The sequence below is a fragment of the Ranitomeya imitator genome, chromosome 1, assembly GCF_032444005.1.
Source record: "Ranitomeya imitator isolate aRanImi1 chromosome 1, aRanImi1.pri, whole genome shotgun sequence".
Lineage (NCBI taxonomy): Eukaryota > Metazoa > Chordata > Amphibia > Anura > Dendrobatidae > Ranitomeya > Ranitomeya imitator.
In genome coordinates, this window is record NC_091282.1 from 54,313,117 (window position 1) to 54,334,511 (window position 21,395).

Below are 21,395 nucleotides of genomic sequence, written 5' to 3' on the forward strand. Positions count from 1 at the left end.
AGGGCCACACTGTAGCTTGTGTAGGGCCACATTATAGGTTGTGTAGGGCCACACTGTAGCTTGTGTAGGGCCACACTGTAGCTTGTGTAGGGCCACACTACAGGTTGTGTAGGGCCACACTGTAGGTTGTGTAGGGCCACACTATAGGTTGTGTAGGGCCACACTATAGCTTGTGTAGGGCCACACTGTAGCTTGTGTAGGGCCACACTATAGCTTGTGTAGGGCCACACTATAGCTTGTGTAGGGCCACACTACAGGTTGTGTAGGGCCACACTGTAGGTTGTGTAGGGCCACACTATAGGTTGTGTAGGGCCACACTATAGCTTGTGTAGGGCCACACTGTAGCTTGTGTAGGGCCACACTATAGGTTGTGTAGGGCCACACTATAGCTTGTGTAGGTCCACACTGTAGCTTGTGTAGGGCCACACTATAGGTTGTGTAGGGCCACACTATAGCTTGTGTAGGGCCACACTGTAGCTTGTGTAGGGCCACACTATAGGTTGTGTAGGGCCACACTATAGCTTGTGTAGGGCCACACTGTAGCTTGTGTAGGGCCACACTATAGGTTGTGTAGGGCCACACTATAGTTTGTGTAGGTCCACACTGTAGCTTGTGTAGGGCCACACTATAGGTTGTGTAGGGCCACACTATAGCTTGTGTAGGGCCACACTGTAGGTTGTGTAGGGCCACACTATAGCTTGTGTAGGGCCACACTATAGGTTGTGTAGGGCCACACTATAGGTTCTGTAGGGCCACACTATAGGTTGTGTAGGGCCACACTGTAGCTTGTGTAGGGCTATAGGATGCCCAGACCTCCCCTGATGGACAGAAGCTCTAGAACAAGCCTCAATGCTGCGAAACTTCCCACAGCCCGTTCATTCCTGGGGTCGTGTGATCCTGCATCATAATGAAGTGTTTGCAGGATCGTCGGCATGGCTGGCATGGTTTTCACCCTTCCCATGCAGGAGCCGGACGCTTTATCCCAGGTTCTAACATATTATTCCAAGTCAAACCTTTTTTTGGACACGGATGAGATAAAACCCAGCAGCAAAGCTGGCAGGTCTGGTGTCTACAGTGTGCCGCTATACAGCATGTGGCTAATGTAAGGACAGAACAGCAAAGGCGGAGGAATCAGAGGAAAGAACGAGAGAATACACCGGCCCGCGGCGCACTGTCAGGACGTGCAGCATGGTTAATGTCAGACATGGGGGGAACAGTTGGGTCATCAGCAGATGCAATCTCCTGGGTTATCAGCTGATAAGCGCTCCATCATTCCTACATGTTTATATCTCCCAGAGCAGAAATGGATCTAAACTATTTCCTAGAAATATATCATTAGCCATCACGTGAGTGGACCGGGGTGGTGTTTGTGTTACCGCCAGGCCTGCAGAAACTTCTCTCCATCTCTGTTATGACATAGACTTCATAGCACCGATGCTTTAACAAATGGCCAGAGATGTGGAGAGATGCAAACACGAATGGAACCAGTCAAAAAAAAGACATTACCTAGTAAAGAGCAGCTCCATCCTGTAGGAACATCTGCAGATACATGGGGAACAGCAGACTGCAGCCACTGAGCAAGCAGCAATCCAACAGCTGCCAACAACCTACAGCAAACAGCACAAGAGTCTGTGACGGCCATCATCAGCGCTCTCTAGTCTGGAGGACGGTGGCAGCACTGGGGATACAGTAACTGCACCAGCAGAATAGTGAGTGCAGCTCTGGGGTATAACACAGGATGTAACTCAGGATCAGTAATGGAATGTATGTACACAGTGACTGCACCAGCAGAATAGTGAGTGCAGCTCTGGGGTATAACACAGGATGTAACTCAGGATCAGTAATGTAATGAATGTACACAGTGACTGCACCAGCAGAATAGTGAGTGCAGCTCTGGGGTATAATACAGGATGTAACTCAGGATCAGTAATGTAATGAATGTACACAGTGACTGCACCAGCAGAATAGTGAGTGCAGCTCTGGGGTATAATACAGGATGTAACTCAGGATCAGTAATGTAATGAATGTACACAGTGACTGCACCAGCAGAATAGTGAGTGCAGCTCTGGGGTATAATACAGGATGTAACTCAGGATCAGTAATGTACTGTATGTACACAGTGACTGCACCAGCAGAATAGTGAGTGCAGCTCTGGAGTATAATACAGGATGTAACTTAGGATCAGTAATGTAATGTATGTACACAGTGACTGCACCAGCAGAATTGTGAGTGCAGCTCTGGAGTATAATACAGGATGTAACTCAGGATCAGTAATGTAATGTATGTACACAGTGACTGCACCAGCAGAATAGTGAGTGCAGCTCTGGGGTATAACACAGGATGTAACTCAGGAACAGTAATGTAATGTATGTACACAGTGACTGCACCAGCAGAATAGTGAGTGCAGCTCTGGGGTATAATACAGGGTATAACTCAGGAACAGTAATGTAATGTATGTACACAGTGACTGCACCAGCGGAATAGTGAGTGCAGCTCTGGAGTATAATACAGAATGTAACTCAGGATCAGTAATGTAATGTATGTACACAGTGACTGCACCAGCAGAAAAGTAAGTGCAGCTCTGGGGTATAATACAGGATGTAACTCAGGATCAGTAATGTAATGTATGTACACAGTGACTGCACCAGCAGAATAGTGAGTGCAGCTCTGGGGTATAATACAGGATGTAACTCAGGAACAGTACAGGATCAGTAATGTAATGTATGTACACAGTGACTGCACCAGCAGAATAGTGAGTGCAGCTCTGCAGTATAATACAGGATGTAATTCAGAATCAGTAATCTATGTACACAGAGACGTAAATGACATTTACAGTGAAGGAAATATTTATTTGATCCCTTGCTGATTTTGTAAGTTTGCCCACTGACAAAGACATGAACAGTCTATAATTTTAATGATAGGTTAATTTCACATTGAGAGATAGAATATCAAAAATAAAATCCTGTAAATCATATTATATAAAGTACATACTTTTATATTTTGCAGTGAGAAATAAGTATTTGATCCCTCTGGTAAACAAGACTTAATACTTGGTGGCAAAACCCTTGTTGGCAAGCACAGCAGTGAGACGTTTTTTGTAGTTGATGATGAGGTTTGCGCACATGTCAGGAGGAATTTTGGTCCACTCCTCTTTGCAGATCATCTCTAAATCATTAAGATTTGAGGCTGTCGCTTGGCAACTCGGAGCTTCAACTCCATCCATAAGTCTGTAGACTGGTTAGGCCACGCCATGACCTTAATGTGTTTTTTTTAGCCACTCCTTTGTTGCCTTGGCTGTATGTGTTGGGTCATTGTCTAGCTGGAAGAACCAGCCACAACCCATTTTTAATGTCCTGGCGGAGGGAAGGAGATTGTCACTCAGATTTTACGGTACATGGCTCCATCCATTCTCCCATTGATACGGTGAAGTAGTCCTGTGCCCTTAGAGAAACACCCCCAAAACATAATGTTTCCACCTCCATGCCTGACATTGGGGATGGTGTTCTTTTGGTCACAGGCAGAATTTATCTTCCTCCAAACACGGCGAGTTAATATTTTTGTCTCATCTGACCACAGCACCTTCTCCCAATCACTCACAGAATCATCTAGGTGTTCATTGGCAAACGTCAGACGGGCCTGCACATGTGCCATCTTGAGCAGGGGGACTTTGCGGGCACTGCAGGATTATAAATCTTTATGGTGTAATGCGTTACCAATGGTTTTCTTGGTGACTGTGGGCTCAGCTGCATTGAGATCATTAACAAGTTCCCCCCGTGTCATTTTAGGCTGATCTTTCACCTTCCTCATGATCAAGTATACCCCACGAGGGGAGATTTTGCATGGTGCCCCAGATTGATGTTGATTACCAGTCATTTTGTATTTCTTCCATATTCTTACTATTGCACCAACAGTTGTCTCCTTCTCACCCAGCGTCTTACTTACGCTTTTGTAGCCCATTCCAGCTTTGTGCAGGTCTATGATCTTGTCCCTGACATCTTTATAAAGCTTTTTGGTCTTGCCCATGTTGTAGAGGTTAGAGTCTGACTGATTGAGTCTGTGGACCGGAGTCTTTTATAAAGGTAACTATGTAAGGCAGCTGTCTTTAATGCAGGTAACGAGTTGATTAGGAGCATCTAACTGGTCTGTAGGAGCCAGGACTCTTAATGGTTGGTAGGGGACCAAATACTTATTTCTCACTGCAAAATGCAAATAAATTTATGGAATTTATACAACGTGATTTTATGGAATTTATTTTTCATATTCTATCTCTCAATGTTAAAACTAACCTACCCTTAAAATTATCGATTGTTCATGTCTTTGTCAGTGGGCGAACTTACAAAATCAGCAAGGGATCAAATACTTATTTCCGTCACTGTATACATGTGTAGTGAGTCCAGGGGTGGACATACGGTGTAAGTGTGGATTAGCCACTTTGTGGCGTGAAGCTCGCTTCCCTCTACCGGCTGCATTATCCAGCTTTTCCTTCCGTGACAGTAAACTACAATGGTTAGTACACAAGCTGCTTTCAGAGTCTTGTCAGGAAACCTGTAATTACACATGTCACAATGTGGCGCTTACAGTTCTGCAGCAACATAAATGGTCTTATTTCTTGCAGCCTTTTATGGCTCTCACATCCTAATGAAATGCAGATGGCGGGGAGCGCCGAGGACCACACATACCCTCATCTGCCGCTCGAGTCTTTGCACAATGACGTTCCATGTTCTCAGGGAGAGACTCCGCTACCGGTCAGTGTCACCGGGATATCAGAGTGCTGCTCTCCGATAGCCGTCATATGTTTGGTCAGTCTTTACTGCCGGACACGTGTTCCCATGTGAACATGACACTAAACATATGAACCGCGCTTCGAGAAGACGCTCTCCACATCAGACGCTCGCGTGGTTTGTTTCTTCCAGACTATTTATAACAGTTTACAAGTCTATGGACAATAAACATGTCAGCCGCCTGCAGAGCATTGGATCTCCGCCCTTCCAGACCACGACCAGCACTCAGGATGGTTTTGGTTAATTACCAAGGGTCATGTAAGACTTATCCTGTAAGGGTATGTGCACACGTATTCTGGAGGACTGCGGATTTTTCCGCAGCGGATTTGGAAAAACCAAAGTGCAAAACCGCTGCGTTTTTTCCCGCGGATTTATCGCGGTTTCTACTGCGGATTCCGCTGCAGCTTTACACCTGCAGTTTTTTATTGGAGCAGGTGTAAAACCGCAGCGGAATCCGCACAAAGAATTGACATGCTGCGGAATGTAAACCACTGCGTTTCCGCGCGTTTTTTTCCGCCGCATGTGCACTGCGAAATTCGTTTCCCATAGGTTAACATGGTACTGTAAACACATGGAAAACCGCTGCGGATCCGCAGCTGCGTGTGCACATACCCTTAGGGGCGGAGGAGCACTAGGAAAACCAATTAGCACTCTGCAGATTGGACAAGATCTGACAGAGACAACACAGACCAAAAAATGTCCTGGAGATATGAGATTTATGATCAGAACATGGAGTTCATGCTTCATCACCAAGGCAACTAATAAGACCAAAGGAACAAGAGAACAATATAGGGTTAAGGGAATCTTTTTACTATACCCAGTGAGGGAATGCTGAGTTAATAACGTGGGGGGCAGCCATCTGATCAAAAGAGCTAAAGGACATGGTTCTAATCAGACCTCTCAGACTACAAGCAAGGTGCCTTCCAAACATATGGCAACCCAGAGAACCCACAGAGAGAGCAGAAGTACACGAGCCCACCTGCCTCAATGGCAACATACAGCAACAGGGGTCAGCAACGTGTCCACAGCAAGACACAAGGTAAAATATTTGACTTGAAGAAGACCTTTGACGCAATGTGACACCCCGGCCTATTCCTGAAACTACTGGACAGAGGAATCGGCGGCAGAACCTATGACGTCATCAAGAGCTCATACACTGAGAACCATTGCCGCGTGAAGGTGAACAGGAAAAGCACATCTTTCTTTAGGCAGGGCCGTGGGGTCAGACAGGGATACAGCCTGAGCCCAAAACTATTCAACAGCTACATAACCGGACTGGCTGCAGCTCTGCAATCCTCCTCCACCCCAGGCATCAGTATGCACGACCAAGAGGTCTGCTTTAGCTTGGCTGGTTGTCAAAAATGGGGGGGAACTCCACGCCATTTTTTTAAATTATTTATTTAAATAATTAAAATTTACGGCATGGGCACCCCTCTATTCTTGCTAGCCAGCCTTGCTGAAGCTGACAGCTGAGAGTTATAGCCCCCAGCTATGACTTTTGTCTGGCTGGTTATCAAAAATACAGGGGAACCCATGCAGTTTTTTTATTTATTTATTTATTTACAGCCCATGATCTAGCTGATGAATACTTCCATCAGCTGCTCTCACTGTTATTAGTTGCAGCAGGCATCGACTGATGGGAGCAGTAGTCCCATCAGCTGACACCAGTGACCGGAGGTAAACGTTATACCTCCAATCACAGCTGCGCGCTCACGCTGTCTTTAGCGTAGGAATGATTTTACCGCCGATCAGAAGCGGTAAACACTGGATGTTCGGGCCGCCCCCCCCCCCCCCCCCCATTCAAATGAACGGCATCCAGGTTCAGGTACTGTTCTGGTACCCGAACTTTTTGTAACTCTACGGCCGAACCCGCCAGACCCGAACATCCAGGTGTCCGCCCATCTCCGATGAGCTATCTAAGAGCATTTAATCCACATCATCTGGAAGCTCTGCAGCACTGCCTGAGCAAAGTGGCAACAGGCTGTGCTGAAGCTAATTTGTCTAGGAGACAAATCGCACATTGTGGCAGTATCTTAAAGTAATAAAAGATCAGATAGATCTGTGGTTTTTGTCCCTGAACCTCTAACCAGGCATGGCCGTGTGTTATAATGGGCTTAACTTGGTGGCGGCTGTGAAGCTTGGCAAGCTTACACATGTACCATGCTTGGCACATGTGCTCAACTTGGTAGTTCAAGGGTTTCTGAAAACCTACCTAGATTTGCCAGAGCTTCTGGTCAAGGTAACCAGCATCAGTGCCAATTTCCACAAGTCGGCTACAGCTGCCGCCTCTCTTGCAGTGCTGCAGCATTGCAAGCAAGTGCCAGCTCACCGACTGGTGTGTGACGTCACCATGCACTGGAACTCCACACTGCACATGCTGGCAAGGCTTTGTGTACAGAAGAGGCTAGTGGTTGAGTACCAGCTCCAACTCACCTGTCGGTATTCTGGTCAGCCTCCACACAACTGAAGAGTGTGCATGGATGTCTGACATCTGTGCAGTTCTCCAAAACTTTGAGGACTCCACAAAGATGGTGAGCGGAGATGATGCCATAGTTAGAGAAACTATCCCGCTTCTGTGCCTATTTAAAAAGTCACTGCTCCCAAATAAACATGAAGCTTTGAATGCGGAGCAGCTGGGGATGGAGGACGACATAACACAGAATTTGTAGCCAGACCAGCCTCATCTCATCTGCTCAGAGCAGATTCAATATCAAGAGGTGGACGCTGAGGAGGAGGAAGAGCAGGAATAGGAAATAGGAGCTGGTGGCTAGCGCAACAGAGGCTAGTAGCCACACAACCTACGTCCAGTCTCTCCTACGTGGATGGACTGAGGATGGGAGTGAAGAGGTAGAGAGGGAGGAGTAGATGATGGCGAGTTGTCATCATGGTGGAGACAGGAAAGTGTTGGCTGTATGGAGCTTGGCACATATGGCCGACTTTATGTACTGCTGCCTTTCCCGTGACCCTCACGTTTCATTCATGCAGGCCAAAAAAAAAAAAAAAAAAAAAAAAAGAGTACTGGTTGTTCACCCTTCTAGACCCACGCTGCAAAGGAGAACTTTACATTTCTTGTTCCTGAGGTTGAGAGGCCTTTTAAAATGATGCTATACCAGAAGGCCATTGTGGGAGACATGTTTAAAAAATAAATTTTTGTGATATATAAGACTAAAAAAAAGGTTAATTTTGCAGGGTTACATTCCTCAGCCATACAGTATTACACGTTCTTGGGTACAATTCATTGGTATATAACTGTCAAAAAAATTGTTCAAAAACTTAGGCTGTGTGCACACATTGCATATTTAGTTTGCTTTTTTTCTGTGCGAATTTGTGACAAAACCTGATGACAGCAAAGTAAATGTGAAATCTGAAGTGTCATAAAGACGTTGAGTGTTTTTGACATGCAGATTTGGTGCAGAAAATAATTTATGTAAATTCTATGTGCGTTTTTCACCATTGACTTCACTCCAAATCAATCAAAAAGATGCCGAAATCGTTCAGAAATCCTACTCAAAGTGTGCACATAGCCTTAGCTGTATTATATTGCTCACACAGACTAATCCATGGTCTGGAGGACATTTCCATGGTTTATAACCCTCAAAAGTGCATAGCCATTAGGAGTCTAGGACCAATACACACTGTATTATATATATATATATATATATATATATATATATATATATATATATATATATATATATATATATATATATATATATATATATATGTATGTATGTATGTATGTATGTATGTATATATATATATTTTTATTTATATATATATATATATATATATATATATATATATATATATATATATATATATATATATATATATATATATATACATACACAGCGCCCCAGAGTCCTGGTCGTTGCAGTAATGTCGTTCTTCCACCAGGGGGAGCGATGTTACGTCAGATGGCACCAAAGGAGTTCACCCTGCCAGGTATCACAGACACACACACACTTCACACGCCGGTCCACCAGGGGGAGCTAAAGGTTCTATGTACTAGGCCACTCCTCACAAAGGGTAAAACTGGTGGGTTGGTTAGGAAGTCAGTCAGAGTCGAGAGTCGAAAGGAGAAGGAGAGGGAGAGAAGCAGACTGGGATCGGCCCAGGGAATTCCTGTCAGGCAGACAGAGGAAAAAGGAAAGAACATCAGCGGCTCAGTGGGAAAGGACACGGAGCTGTGACTGTCTCCTAAGAAAGGACACGAAAGGAAGTGTGCTGTAGTGAGTGAGCACAGAAGTCGTAGCAACAGGAGTGAAACATCAGTGGGAGACCAGCTAGAAGCAGGCTGCCTCCACCTGAAGCGCAGATCCGGTGGACAGAACACCGAGGGAGTAATAGACTATACGCTTTACTTCAGAGACCGGCAGGGCAGTCGATTCCAAGTTGGCTGTCCGACCTAGACACCTAAGCAGACAAGGTGGCAACGCGGAGGAGGGGCGACACTAGGGTCCCTATAAAATAGCCTCAGGCCACCACCGTCATACGGGTATGTCCAATCCATCTGGGGGACAGAGAGAGAGAAGTAACAACAGTGAGGACCTTAACAATGATATCGCTAGCGATCCGTGACGCAGCGTCCTGGATAGCGATATCGTTGTGTTTGACACACAGCAGCAATCTGGATCCTGCTGTGACATCGTTGGTCGGAGCAGAAAGCCGAGAACTTTATTTCGTCGCTGGATCTCCCGCAGACATCGCTGAATCGGCGTGTGTGATGCCGATTCAGCGATGTCTTCACTGGTAACCAGGGTAAACATCGGGTTACTAAGCGCAGGGCCGCGTTGTCTAGATCGCTGCAGCGTCGCTAAATGTGACGGTACCTTTATGGTAGCTAATGCAAGTAGGGACCTACAACGTTACTGTGCGCAAGGGGAAGGCTACTTATTTCCACCTGGATAAGGGGACTCTGGAATTGCCATCAGACCGGCCGGACTCTGCCTACCCTGCCATCCGGCACCCTGGACTGTGGATGCTGAAGTCTTCAGTAAAGGTAAAGAGACTGCACCCATTGTGTCCACGTTATTTACCGCACCTTGCACCATCCACCATCAACATCTACATTTCTGGGAAGCCATGGGGATATACTTCACCTGTGGGAAGGTATACCATCTAGCTGCCATTCCATCACCCCAGCGGCCCCCTAAGCAGCGTCGGTCACCCTGACCGAATACCACAGGTGGCGTCACGAACACTACCGTTATCTACGAACTCTGCCTTTTATTGGGCGCCCCTCATAGGGCCACGGTCTGGGTCGGGCCACCGTGACATCCTCGCTGAGGGAACTGAAGGACCCGGTACAGAGTACCCCATTGCCCTTATGTGGGGGCGATCCATATATATTTAAATTATTTTTATTTTTGCCTTATATACAAGTCATTATACAGGAAAAAAGGTTTAAATATTTTTTTCCCCTGTTAACTGCAATTTCTCGTTGGTAACAGATGCTTCCAGGGATCTTCCCCATGCTGTTCTCCTTCCATTCAGCACTTTTCTTATCCATCTGAACATCTTTCACTGCCCCCCAAACCGCTTTGTAGGGTCTAACTGAAAAAAGCTTGGCTTCCCATTCACTCCCATTATACCATTTACTTGAAAAGAGCATGCGAGTATTAGGAATTGCTCAGTTCGAGCATTGAGCACCTGGGAATTTTAGTGCTCGCTCAACTCTAGTTGTCAAAAATAAGTAGGGGTGATCAGTGGGGGAATGACTGCTGGGACCCTCATTGATCGGCAGCATGGGGAATTTTTATCCCCATTACAAAATGAAGCAGGTCAGGTGACCAAGCATCGCTCCATTCATTCTCTAAGGCAGGGGTGGGGAACGTACGGTATATGGCCCACGATATCTGCTGCGGCCCGCAGCCACTTTGCCCGTTATTGGCCGAGGGCCCTTTAATTCGGCAGAGGTGCGTGCGGACGGCCGCTCTGTGGCCCGGCACCGTCCCCATCACTCATTCAACTTTTTGGCATCATAGACGCAGATGCAGTTGAAAGCAGTGATGGAAGAGATAGCGTCAGACGTTCCCTCTTCCATCACTCCCCCTCTGCTTGTGACTCAGCAGGCGCGCGATGACATTACTTCATCGTGCGCCACGCTGTACCAGCAGTGGAGCCGATGAGAGAGGAGCAGCAGAGCCTGGAGCAGCGCGGGGAACAAGGAGAAGGGGTGAGTATTGTGCGAGTGTGTGTGTATACATTAGTGTGTGTGAGTGCAGGGGCTTCACTATACTGTGTGTGTGTCTGCACTGTACTGTGTGTTGGGGGAGAGCTGCACTGTACTGTGTGTTGGTGGAGAGCTGCACTGCACTGTGCGTTGGTGGGGAGCTGCACTGTACTGTGTGTTGGTGGGGAGCTGCACTGTACTGTGTTGGAGAGAGCTGCACTGTACTGTGTGTTGGTGGGGAGCTGCACTGTACTGTGTTGGAGAGAGCTGCACTGTACTGTGTTAGTGGAGGGTTGAACTGTTGGGGGAGCTGCACTGTACTGTGTATTGGTGGGGAGCTGCACTGTACTGTATGTTGGTGGGGAGTTGCACTATACTGTGTGTTGGGGGAGAGCTGCGCTATACTGTGTGAGAGTGTGTCTGCATTATAATGTGCATTGGGGGAGCTGTGCCTGCACTATACTGAGTGTTGGGGGAGCTGCACTGTACTGTATGTTGGGGGAGCTGCACTGTACTGTGTGTTGGGGGAGGGAGTTGCACTGTACTGTATGTTGGTGGGGAGCTGCACTGTACTGTGTGTTGGGGAGCTGCACTGTACTGTGTGTTGGGAGAGCTGCACTATACTGGGTGTTGGGGGAGAGCTGCACTATACTGTGTGTGGGGGGAGCTGCACTATACTGTGTTTGGGGAGGAGCTGCACTATACTGTGTGTGGTGGAGCTGCACTATATTGTGTGTGGGGCGGAGCTGCACTATACTGTGTGTGGGGCGGAGCTGCACTATACTGTGTGAGGGGGAGCTGCACTGTACTGTGTGAGGGGGAGCTGCACTGTGCTTTGGAGGAGCTGCACTGTACTGTGTGTTGGGGAGAGCTGCACTGTACTGTGTGTTGGGGAGAGCTGCACTATACTGTGTGTGGGGGAGAGCTGCACTGTACTGTGTGTGGGGGAGAGCTGCACTGTACTGTGTGTTGGGGGAGAGCTGCACTATACTGTGTGTGGGGGAGAGCTGCACTATACTGTGTGTGTGGGGGAGAGCTGCACTATACTGTGGGTGGGGGAGAGCTGCACTGCACTGCGTGTTTGAATAAGGCCATAAACGAGAGCTGAAAAATTGGGCCTTAATAGGCATGGTGAGGAAGCGGGAAGGTGAGTATTACACAGTTTGTCACTTTCCACCATTCTAACAAAGATGTCCATCAATAAGCGCGGCCCCGACCTGCACAGTGGGATTGTGTGTAAGGGGTCTGGATACAGGCAGCGCTGCATGTAGACATATCCCTATGGAGTACAGTTAAGTCTAAGGCTACATAAGAGACACTGAATAACCTCAGCATGGGATTAACCTGTCCAAGTGACATGAGGTAGCTGCCAGGCACGGCTCAAGCTGTAGGAGCAGCACAGATGGCCTCCTACCAGATGTCAGCTCATGGCGGCTATACAATAAGCGGCGTTGTAACCCTGCGCTCCACAGATTGACATGGGCACGTCTCCCCCTCCCACTTAATCATCGGCTAACAGTCACACTTATGGAGGGGGAATCCTTCATCCTTCGGTCATATCAGTTTGTGTGACACAATAATGACTGTAAGAAGGCAGGAGCCATGTTCAAACAGGTCGCCCGGCACTTTGCTTCATATCACTCCTCCTATAATTTAGTTTTCGAGTTACAACAGGTCCGTTGTTAACACACTCCATGCTGTCAGAGGCAGAGATCAGCAACCTGCTCCAAAATAAAGCCACAAACACTAAAATGGGCTGCCTGAAGCAATACCTACCTATAAGTCCTGGGCCTCTCTGGTGCTTCCAGCCAGTCTTTACGGTGTTGCAGTGATGATGTCACGTCAACACAAGTGACCACTGCAACCAATCTCGGTCATTATGAAAGGCTGCAGTGGTCTGCTACGTAAAATACTTAATTCTGCGATTTTTGACCACATACTACATAGACACAGGAGAGCAGGAATCCCTGTGTGCAGTGTATGGAGACATCACACCAGTGAGTCTCTGCCCAGTAGCTCAGAGATGACTGAAAACAAGACATAGAACTTACAGAGTGAAAAACTAGTGAAAAATGCAGCATCCAAGTCATAAAATGGCCTGAAAAAGTGTTATTCTTCATGTACAAACATATACATCACCTTTGTATGCCAATTGTCCCGCTCTGCTGACTGCATGTGGAATTTCTCTTGGGTCTATTTTTTTTTTTTTTTTTTTAATCAGGTCACCAGCAATGGGCAGTTTCACTGGTCTGGTGACCCCATTAGGCTGTGTTTCCATGCTTGGGGTGGACGGCTCTTAGTAGGCGTCCTTGAGGCTTTGGCTCATCCTTAATTGGCTGCAAGGATGGTCTTGGCCCCATACAGTACTTGTGCCACGACGTGGGATGCCTCCCGCGGGATTTCCCTGCGGTTCTCTACTCACTGAGTCGCCTTTAGCTTTCATGGATGACTTGAAGCATAAAAATGCTCCTCCTCGCCCCGTTTCCTGCGCATTGTGAATCCCACCTACGGGGGTAATTTTCAAGGTCTTCACATAATAAAAGCTACCACCCAAATGAAGCGCGACGCTCTGCCCGTGACTACACCCTCTGCTGGTTCTCTCTCAGATGATGAAGATGGTTTCACTTATGTTGTCTGTGTGGTCCGCTCCTGCCGCGTCCCCCGCTAAGCAGCACTTCCCCTCCATTCATTTGGACTCGCTCCATTCTTTTTGTCATGCGATTTTCCCTCCTGTAGAACTGGCGGTACGCAGATTAACCCTTCACCAATCATAAAAACCTGAAATGCCCATTAGGGGGTGTAGGATGGTTTGCGGCATAATACTACTATCCAGCAGCTGAAGAACTACAAGTACAAGCCTGACCTCATAATTTGGCTGGTAAACATGCTGGCACTTGCAGTTTCCCAGCCAGAATGTCGCTGCCCTGTCAGGTTGGATGAAGAATACAGTATTTTACCTCCAGCTGTTATATAAAAATAGCTCCACTATGATGAGGTTTCTATTAATTATAACCAGAGGCGCCTCGTTATTACCCACAAGAGAACAAGCAGGCACAGGAAAAGCCGGTCCGGGACCCGGAGACGGACCCTGTGCCTCACTGCAGCATCACTCGGGGACGTCTGCATCTCTGGATGGAAGATCAATGGGAAGAGCACAATCCGCAGATCCCCAATGTACTGCTCATTAGGTCAACCTTCAGTTATATAAACGGTAGAAATTCAAAGTTGTGGCAGGGGCTCCTACTGCTGCCGCGGAGAGACCCCGAACACGCCTACTCACGCCTCCACAGGGAGACACTTCTCACGCCGCCACAGGGAGACACTTCTCACGCCGCCACAGGGAGACACTTCTCACGCCGCCACAGGGAGACACTTCTCACGCCGCCACAGGGAGACACTTCTCACGCCGCCACAGGGAGACACTACTCACGCCGCCACAGGGAGACACTACTCACGCCGCCACAGGGAAACACCACTCATGCCGCCACAGGGAGACACCACTCGCGCCGCCACAGGGAGACACCACTCGCGCCGCCACAGGGAGACACTATTCACGCCAGCACAGGGAGACACTACTCACGCCACCACAGGGAGACCCTACTCACACCACCACAGGGAGACCCTACTCGCGTTGCCGCAGGGAGACCCTACTCAAGCCTCGCCGCAGGGAGCGCCTACTCACCCCGCTGCGGGGAGACCCTACTCACGCCACCGCAGGGAGACACTACTCATGCCGCCACAGGGAGACACTACTCACATCGCCGCAGGGAGACACTACTCACGTCGCCGCAGGGAGACACTACTCACGTCGCCACAGGGAGACACTACTCACGCTGCAGCAGGGAGACCCTACTCACACCGCCGCAAGGAGCCCCTACTCACCACCAAAGGGAGCCCCTACTCACACTGCTGCAGGGAGACTCCAACTCACACCGCCGCAGGGAGCCCCTACTCACACCGCCACAGAGAGCCCCTACTCACACCACTGCAGGGAGTGCCTCCTCACACTACCACAGAGAGCACCTACTCACGTCGCCACAGAGCCCCTACTCACACCGCCGCAGGGAGACCCCACTTATGCTGCCACCCTCCTGTGCCCGTTTAACAAGCTAAAGACTGAACTACAGAACAAAATTATACGTAAGGAGATATTCTGGTAAAAAAAAAAAAAAAAGGCCTATCCAAACTGGTCATGTGCCTACATAGAAAACACTCATGTCCAGAACAGGACTGGAAGCGATTGCCTCTGCTTTAGATAGGCGATACTCATACACTTGTGGCTTTCCCACTGCTCGGACCCCGCACAGATCAGCAGAACGGGTCACTTTTACCCCCATTAAAATAGTGCAGAAATGTGCATGCTCATCTGCCGGCCATGTGTTCTCTGCTTTCCCCTGCAGCCTCATAGGGAATGAATAAAGTGAAGGGCAAGTGTGCACTGCGGCTCCGTCCTAAAGGGGATAAAACTGCCCTACTCTGGTGATTGGTGGGGGTCCCGGCAGCCAGCTCCCCACCGATCTACAAGTTATTACCTATCCTATGGACAGATGAGCACTTCTACCTACTAAAAAATATCTTAGATTTTATGTAAAAAAAAAAAAATAGAAAGTTTATAGAAAAAAAAAAACACTTATTTTCACCTATTAACACAGGTATGAGGATTTGCACATGTCCTCTCCCTTACTGAGTTTGGCTGCTCCACTTCTGATCTAGTTCTCGATCTCTGAGTTTCCTGTATTGGCAAGTGACCAATGCTGTGCCTGGTGAACTCATTGCATTAGCTAAGCCAGTCCCCTTGTCTGTTTGGGCATCTGATGCGAGAAGGGGGCTGGCTGGCTTATTCCAATAGCTAAGGCAGCACCCTTCTCTGTTTGGGCATTTGCTGTAGTAAGGGGGGTGGCTGGCTTATTACAATTGCTAATGCAGCCCCCTTCTGGGTTTGGGCATTTGCTGTAATAAGGGGGCTTCACTCCTGAAATCAGCAGTTTGCCGACCCAGAAAACATTTAGAACAAGAAATGGAGCTTCTGAACCCAGGACCTGTGGGGATAAACTAGACTTTATAATTATAGTTTTCAGGCTAAAAAAAAAAAAGCAGAAACGAAAACTTTCATAAATATTGGGGCAGACGTTTTTGGCTGAATTTTTTTTTTTTTTTTAATAAAGTGGTGCACCCCCATGACCCAGCAATCACTAAAGAAAAAGTGACAAGTATTTGGGATGAGCCGGTGATGTTTAAGCTTTTCAGCAGCCCTCCGGAGGTTGAGCGCTCCGGTCATTGCATTCACAGGTCACTGCAATGTTCGTGCACACAGATGTACGGAGCCGCTCACTGCCATGTGTCTATGAGCGTGATGTATGAATACCATGGAGGCAGATCCAGAGCTTGCTCCTGGCTGACTACTCTATCCTGCTCATGTGACGGGCGCTCGGTGCAGGTATCAGAGATGAGCGCGGGACAAGCCGAGCACCTAACATTACAGCAGCCAGGGAGCAGAGATCCCGAATCCCACGAGGACGGGATGGAGAAAGCAGAATGGTCCAATATATCCAGCAAGTAACTGTGTGTCCGTACCATAACATGATCATCAAAAAATGGCGGGTATACAGGAACAGCAACGATCGTGTGACAACGTGGGAACAAATATCACCAAATTTAAAAGGTCCTTAAAGGAAATGTGTGGTCACAGAGAATGGGCAAATGTTTAAAGAGTAACTTATTTTTACAAAAATGTGCAATTTTCACGCTGGTCATCAGGTCTGACATTAGCTGCCATACACAGACACAGGACATACTGGTATTTATAGGAGACATACCTGAGCATGCTTTATTCCTGCGATGTACGGTATATAGAGGTGATATCAGTCATTGTACAGGAGGAGGAGGGGAGCTGTGACATCACCTATTGTGAATGGTGGATCCTGTGTTATCTACTGTATATAGAGGGGTTATCAGTCATTGTACAGGAGGAGGTGAGCTGTGACATCACCTATTGTGAATGGTGGATCCTGTGTTATCTACTGTATATAGAGGTGTTATCAGTCATTGTACAGGAGGAGGAGGGGAGCTGTGACATCACCTATTGTGAATGGTGGATCCTGTGTTATCTATTGTATATAGAGGTGATATCAGTCATTGTACAGGAGGAGGAGGGGAGCTGTGACATCACCTATTGTGAATGGTGGATCCTGTGTTATCTACTGTATATAGAGGGGTTATCAGTCATTGTACAGGAGGAGGTGAGCTGTGACATCACCTATTGTGAATGGTGGATCCTGTGTTATCTACTGTATATAGAGGTGTTATCAGTCATTGTACAGGAGGAGGAGGGGAGCTGTGACATCACCTATTGTGAATGGTGGATCCTTTGTTATCTACTGTATATAGAGGTGTTATCAGTCATTGTACAGGAGGAGGCGGTGAACTGTGACATCACCTATGGTGAATAGTGGATCCTGTGTTATCTACTGTATATAGAGGTGTAATCAGTCATTGTACAGGAGGAGGAGGAGGTGAGCTGTGACATCAGCTATTGTGAATGGTGGATCCTGTGTTATCTACTGTATATAGAGGTATTATCACTCATTGTACAGGAGGAGGAGGTGATCTGTGATATCACCTATTGTGAATGGTGGATCCTATGCTATCTACTGTATATAGAGGTGCTATCAGTCATTGTACAGGAGGAGGAGGTGAGCTGTGACATCGCCTTTTGTGAATGGTGGATCCTATGCTATCTACTGTATATAGAGGTGTTATCAGTCATTGTACAGGAGGAGGAGGTGAGCTGTGACATCACCTATTGTGAATGGTGGATCCTATGCCATCTACTGTATATAGAGGAGTTATCAGTCATTGTGAAGTCCACCAGCTTTGTCAGGTCTATTATATGCAACGTGAAATATGAGATCAGGTAACAGATCGCTTTAATGCTATAGGCACACAGAATTTTTTGAGTTTTTGGAGCAGAGATTGAACGGAGACTCTCCAAATATCAAAACCCCTCAAACACAGTTTTCACTCAGATTCTGTTTTAAAAACTAAGCAAATAGTCTCAGTGTGCACATGGCCCAACACTGATCTCGGCACAGCCTTTTGGATGCTCCGTGCCATATGCGTGTGATAATTCTTTCTACAGAAGAGACTATGAAGCCTGGCATGCGGCTGCTACTCGCAGGATCACAGGATCTCAGACGCTTTGATGTCCAGAGCTGTTAATGTAAAACAGTAGGACCACATTGGTCACATCTGTAGCGCCATAGTGCGGATCTGTCCTGCCCTGGGCTAAGTCACAAGTCGGAGTCTAACGAATGTTGTTCTTAATTTCCTACAAATCCTGCAGTTTAAAGGGATCATCAACCTAAAGGGAAGGTGTAATTAAAAAATTATTTTTTAAATCCATTTTGTTTTTATTACGTTAAATGTAAGTCTAAATATTTTTTTTTTATATAAAAAAAAAAAACATAAAACAAACTAAAACCATACAGTTGTCAATAAGCCTAATACTACACTTAATTCCTGATCTGATGACTTTCCAGCAGTCTCATCACAGACAAAACAGTGTGCAGAGTGCAGCTCTGGAGTATAATACAGGATGTAACTCAGGATCAGTAATGTTATGTATGTACACAGTGACTCCACCAGCAGAATAGTGAGTGCAGCTCTGGAGTATAATACAGGATGTAACTCAGGATCAGTACAGGATCAGTAATGTAATGTATGTACACAGTGACTGCACCAGCAGAATAGTAAGTGCAGCTCTGGAGTATAATACAGGATGTAACTCACGATCAGTAATGTATGTACACAGTGACTGCACCAGCAGAATAGTGAGTGCAGCTCTGGGGTATAATACAGGATGTAACTCAGGATCAGTAATGTAATGTATGTACACAGTGACTGCACCAGCAGAATAGTGAGTGCAGCTCTGGGGTATAATACAGGATGTAACTCAGGATCAGTAACGTAATGTATGTACACAGTGACTGCACCAGCAGAATAGTGAGTGCAGCTCTGGAGTGTAATACAGGATGTAACTCACGATCAGTAATGTATGTACACAGTGACTGCACCAGCAGAATAGTGAGTGCAGCTCTGGAGTGTAATACAGGATGTAACTCACGATCAGTAATGTAATGTATGCACACAGTGACTGCACCAGCAGAATAGTGAGTGCAGCTCTGGAGTATAATACAGGATGTAACTCAGGATCAGTAATGTAATGTATGTACACAGTGACTGCACCAGCAGAATAGTGAGTGCAGCTCTGGAGTATAATACAGGAGGTAACTCAGGATCAGTAATGTAATGTATGTACACAGTGACTGCACCAGCAGAATAGTGAGTGCAGCTCTGGGGTATAATACAGGATGTAACTCAGGATCAGTAATGTAATGTATGTACACAGTGACTGCACCAGCAGAATAGTGAGTGCAGCTCTGGAGTATAATACAGGATATAACTCAGGATCAGTATTGTAATGTATGTACACAGTGACTGCACCAGCAGAATAGTGAGTGCAGCTCTGGGGTATAATACAGGATGTAACTCACGATCAGTAATGTAATGTATGTACACAGTGACTGCACCAGCAGAATAGTGAGTGCAGCTCTGGGCTATAATACAGGATGTAACTCAGGATCAGTAATGTGATGTATGTACACAGTGACTGCACCAGCAGAATAGTGAGTGCAGCTCTGGAGTATAATACAGGATATAACTCAGGATCAGTATTGTAATGTATGTACACAGTGACTGCACCAGCAGAATAGTGAGTGCAGCTCTGGGGTATAATACAGGATGTAACTCAGGATCAGTAATGTGATGTATGTACACAGTGACTCCACCAGCAGAATAGTGAGTGCAGCTCTGGGGTATAATACAGGCTATAACTCAGGATCAGTAATGTAATGTATGTACACAGTGACTGCACCAGCAGAATAGTAAGTGCAGCTCTGGGGTATAATACATGATGTAACTCAGGATCAGTACAGGATCAGTAATGTAATGTATGTACACAGTGACTCCACCAGCAGAATAGTGAGTGCAGCTCTGGAGTATAATACAGGATGTAACTCAGGATCAGTAATGTAATGTATGTACACAGTGACTGCACCAGCAGAATAGTAAGTGCAGCTCTGGGGTATAATACAGGATGTAACTCACGATCAGTAATGTAATGTATTTACACAGTGACTCCACCAGCAGAATAGTGAGTGCAGCTCTGGAGTATAATACAGGATGTAACTCAGGATCAGTAATGTATGTACACAGTGATTCCACCAGCAGAATAGTGAGTGCAGCTCTGGGGTATAATACAGGATGTAACTCAGGATCAGTAATGTAATGTATGTACACAGTGACTGCACCAGCAGAATAGTGAGTGCAGCTCTGGAGTATAACACAGGAGGTAACTCAGGTTCACATGATATAAGCAGACACATTATAAGTTGCCATGCACCCACGACACAGGTAACGGACACGGACTGTACACAGGAGCATGCAGCATGCAGATAGCGAGCAGAGATTAATAACCTGGAGGCATAGGATCGGAGTATATGAGAACAAGTTATAGACAAGAGCTCCTCTCCATTGTCACTGAGACTGGTGAAGCAATGCTGCAGCGTGGAGCAGTGAGAGGGAGGAAAATACATTTTGTCCAGTACATGTAAGTATCTCCGCAAGTGGCGGCAGGCAGAACTGAAAGACAAGGGGGAAACGAGAGAAAGAGAGAGGGAGGGGAAAAAAGGGAAATTTTCCTTTGAGAAATCTGATCACGTTATTTTTAACAATGAAAGAGGTTCTTGTGCCTGAAACCCTCAGATGCTGGTAATTGGCGCAGGCAGAACATTAAAGCGGCATTTCATGTGAGCAGGAGACATTGTCAATTCAATGCGTTTGAGAATGAGCATGCACTACCATGCAATTACCTGCAGGATTCAGTTCCAGGCCGTACCAGCCCGAGCAACTGTCTGCGATGGCCGGCCTGTGCACGTACAAGGCAAGCAATGTACCAGATTTGAAAAATAAACTAGTCTGCTTTTCTTTTTACTGCCATACAGCGCCACTCTAGTGTATAGGAAGATCTGCCATACTGGGCCTACTCTATGGACTGGAAAAAAAAACAAACAGATTTTTTTCTTCATGTTTCCTACAATCCTTTTTAAAAGGAATCAGTCATGTCATTTTTACAATCTAAAAACTGTCCCCAGTGTGTTTTTTCTGTTAAAAATGGCGCTGTCATTATGTGCCAAAAGCACTTTATATCGTTAGATCGGACCTGCTCATTTAGTCATAGGGATGGGCTTCACTTTATTCAGTCACGGCTGTCGTCATCCACACAATCTGAATGATGTTCCTGGGGTTACTCAGACGCCACTCGAATCCGCTGTGAAAAATCCCGCGCTTGCGCAATTAATATCGGGGAGCCGCGCTTCGGC

The 21,395-nt window shown here is 46.7% G+C and overlaps 1 protein-coding gene across 6 annotated transcripts in view; it reads right to left on the reverse strand.

The window, feature by feature from the left end:
* Positions 1-21,395, reverse strand: part of DYM (dymeclin) — a 328,401-nt gene that overhangs the window by 140,034 nt on the left and 166,972 nt on the right. For 3 of the 6 annotated variants that reach the window (XM_069746678.1, XM_069746687.1, XM_069746696.1), the window contains exon 14: positions 20,491-20,655. The exons of the other annotated variants lie outside the window; for them this stretch is intronic. In XM_069746678.1, coding sequence (XP_069602779.1) covers positions 20,491-20,655 — 165 coding nt within the window. The remainder of the gene's footprint in view (positions 1-20,490; positions 20,656-21,395) is intronic. 6 annotated transcript variants of the gene reach the window in all.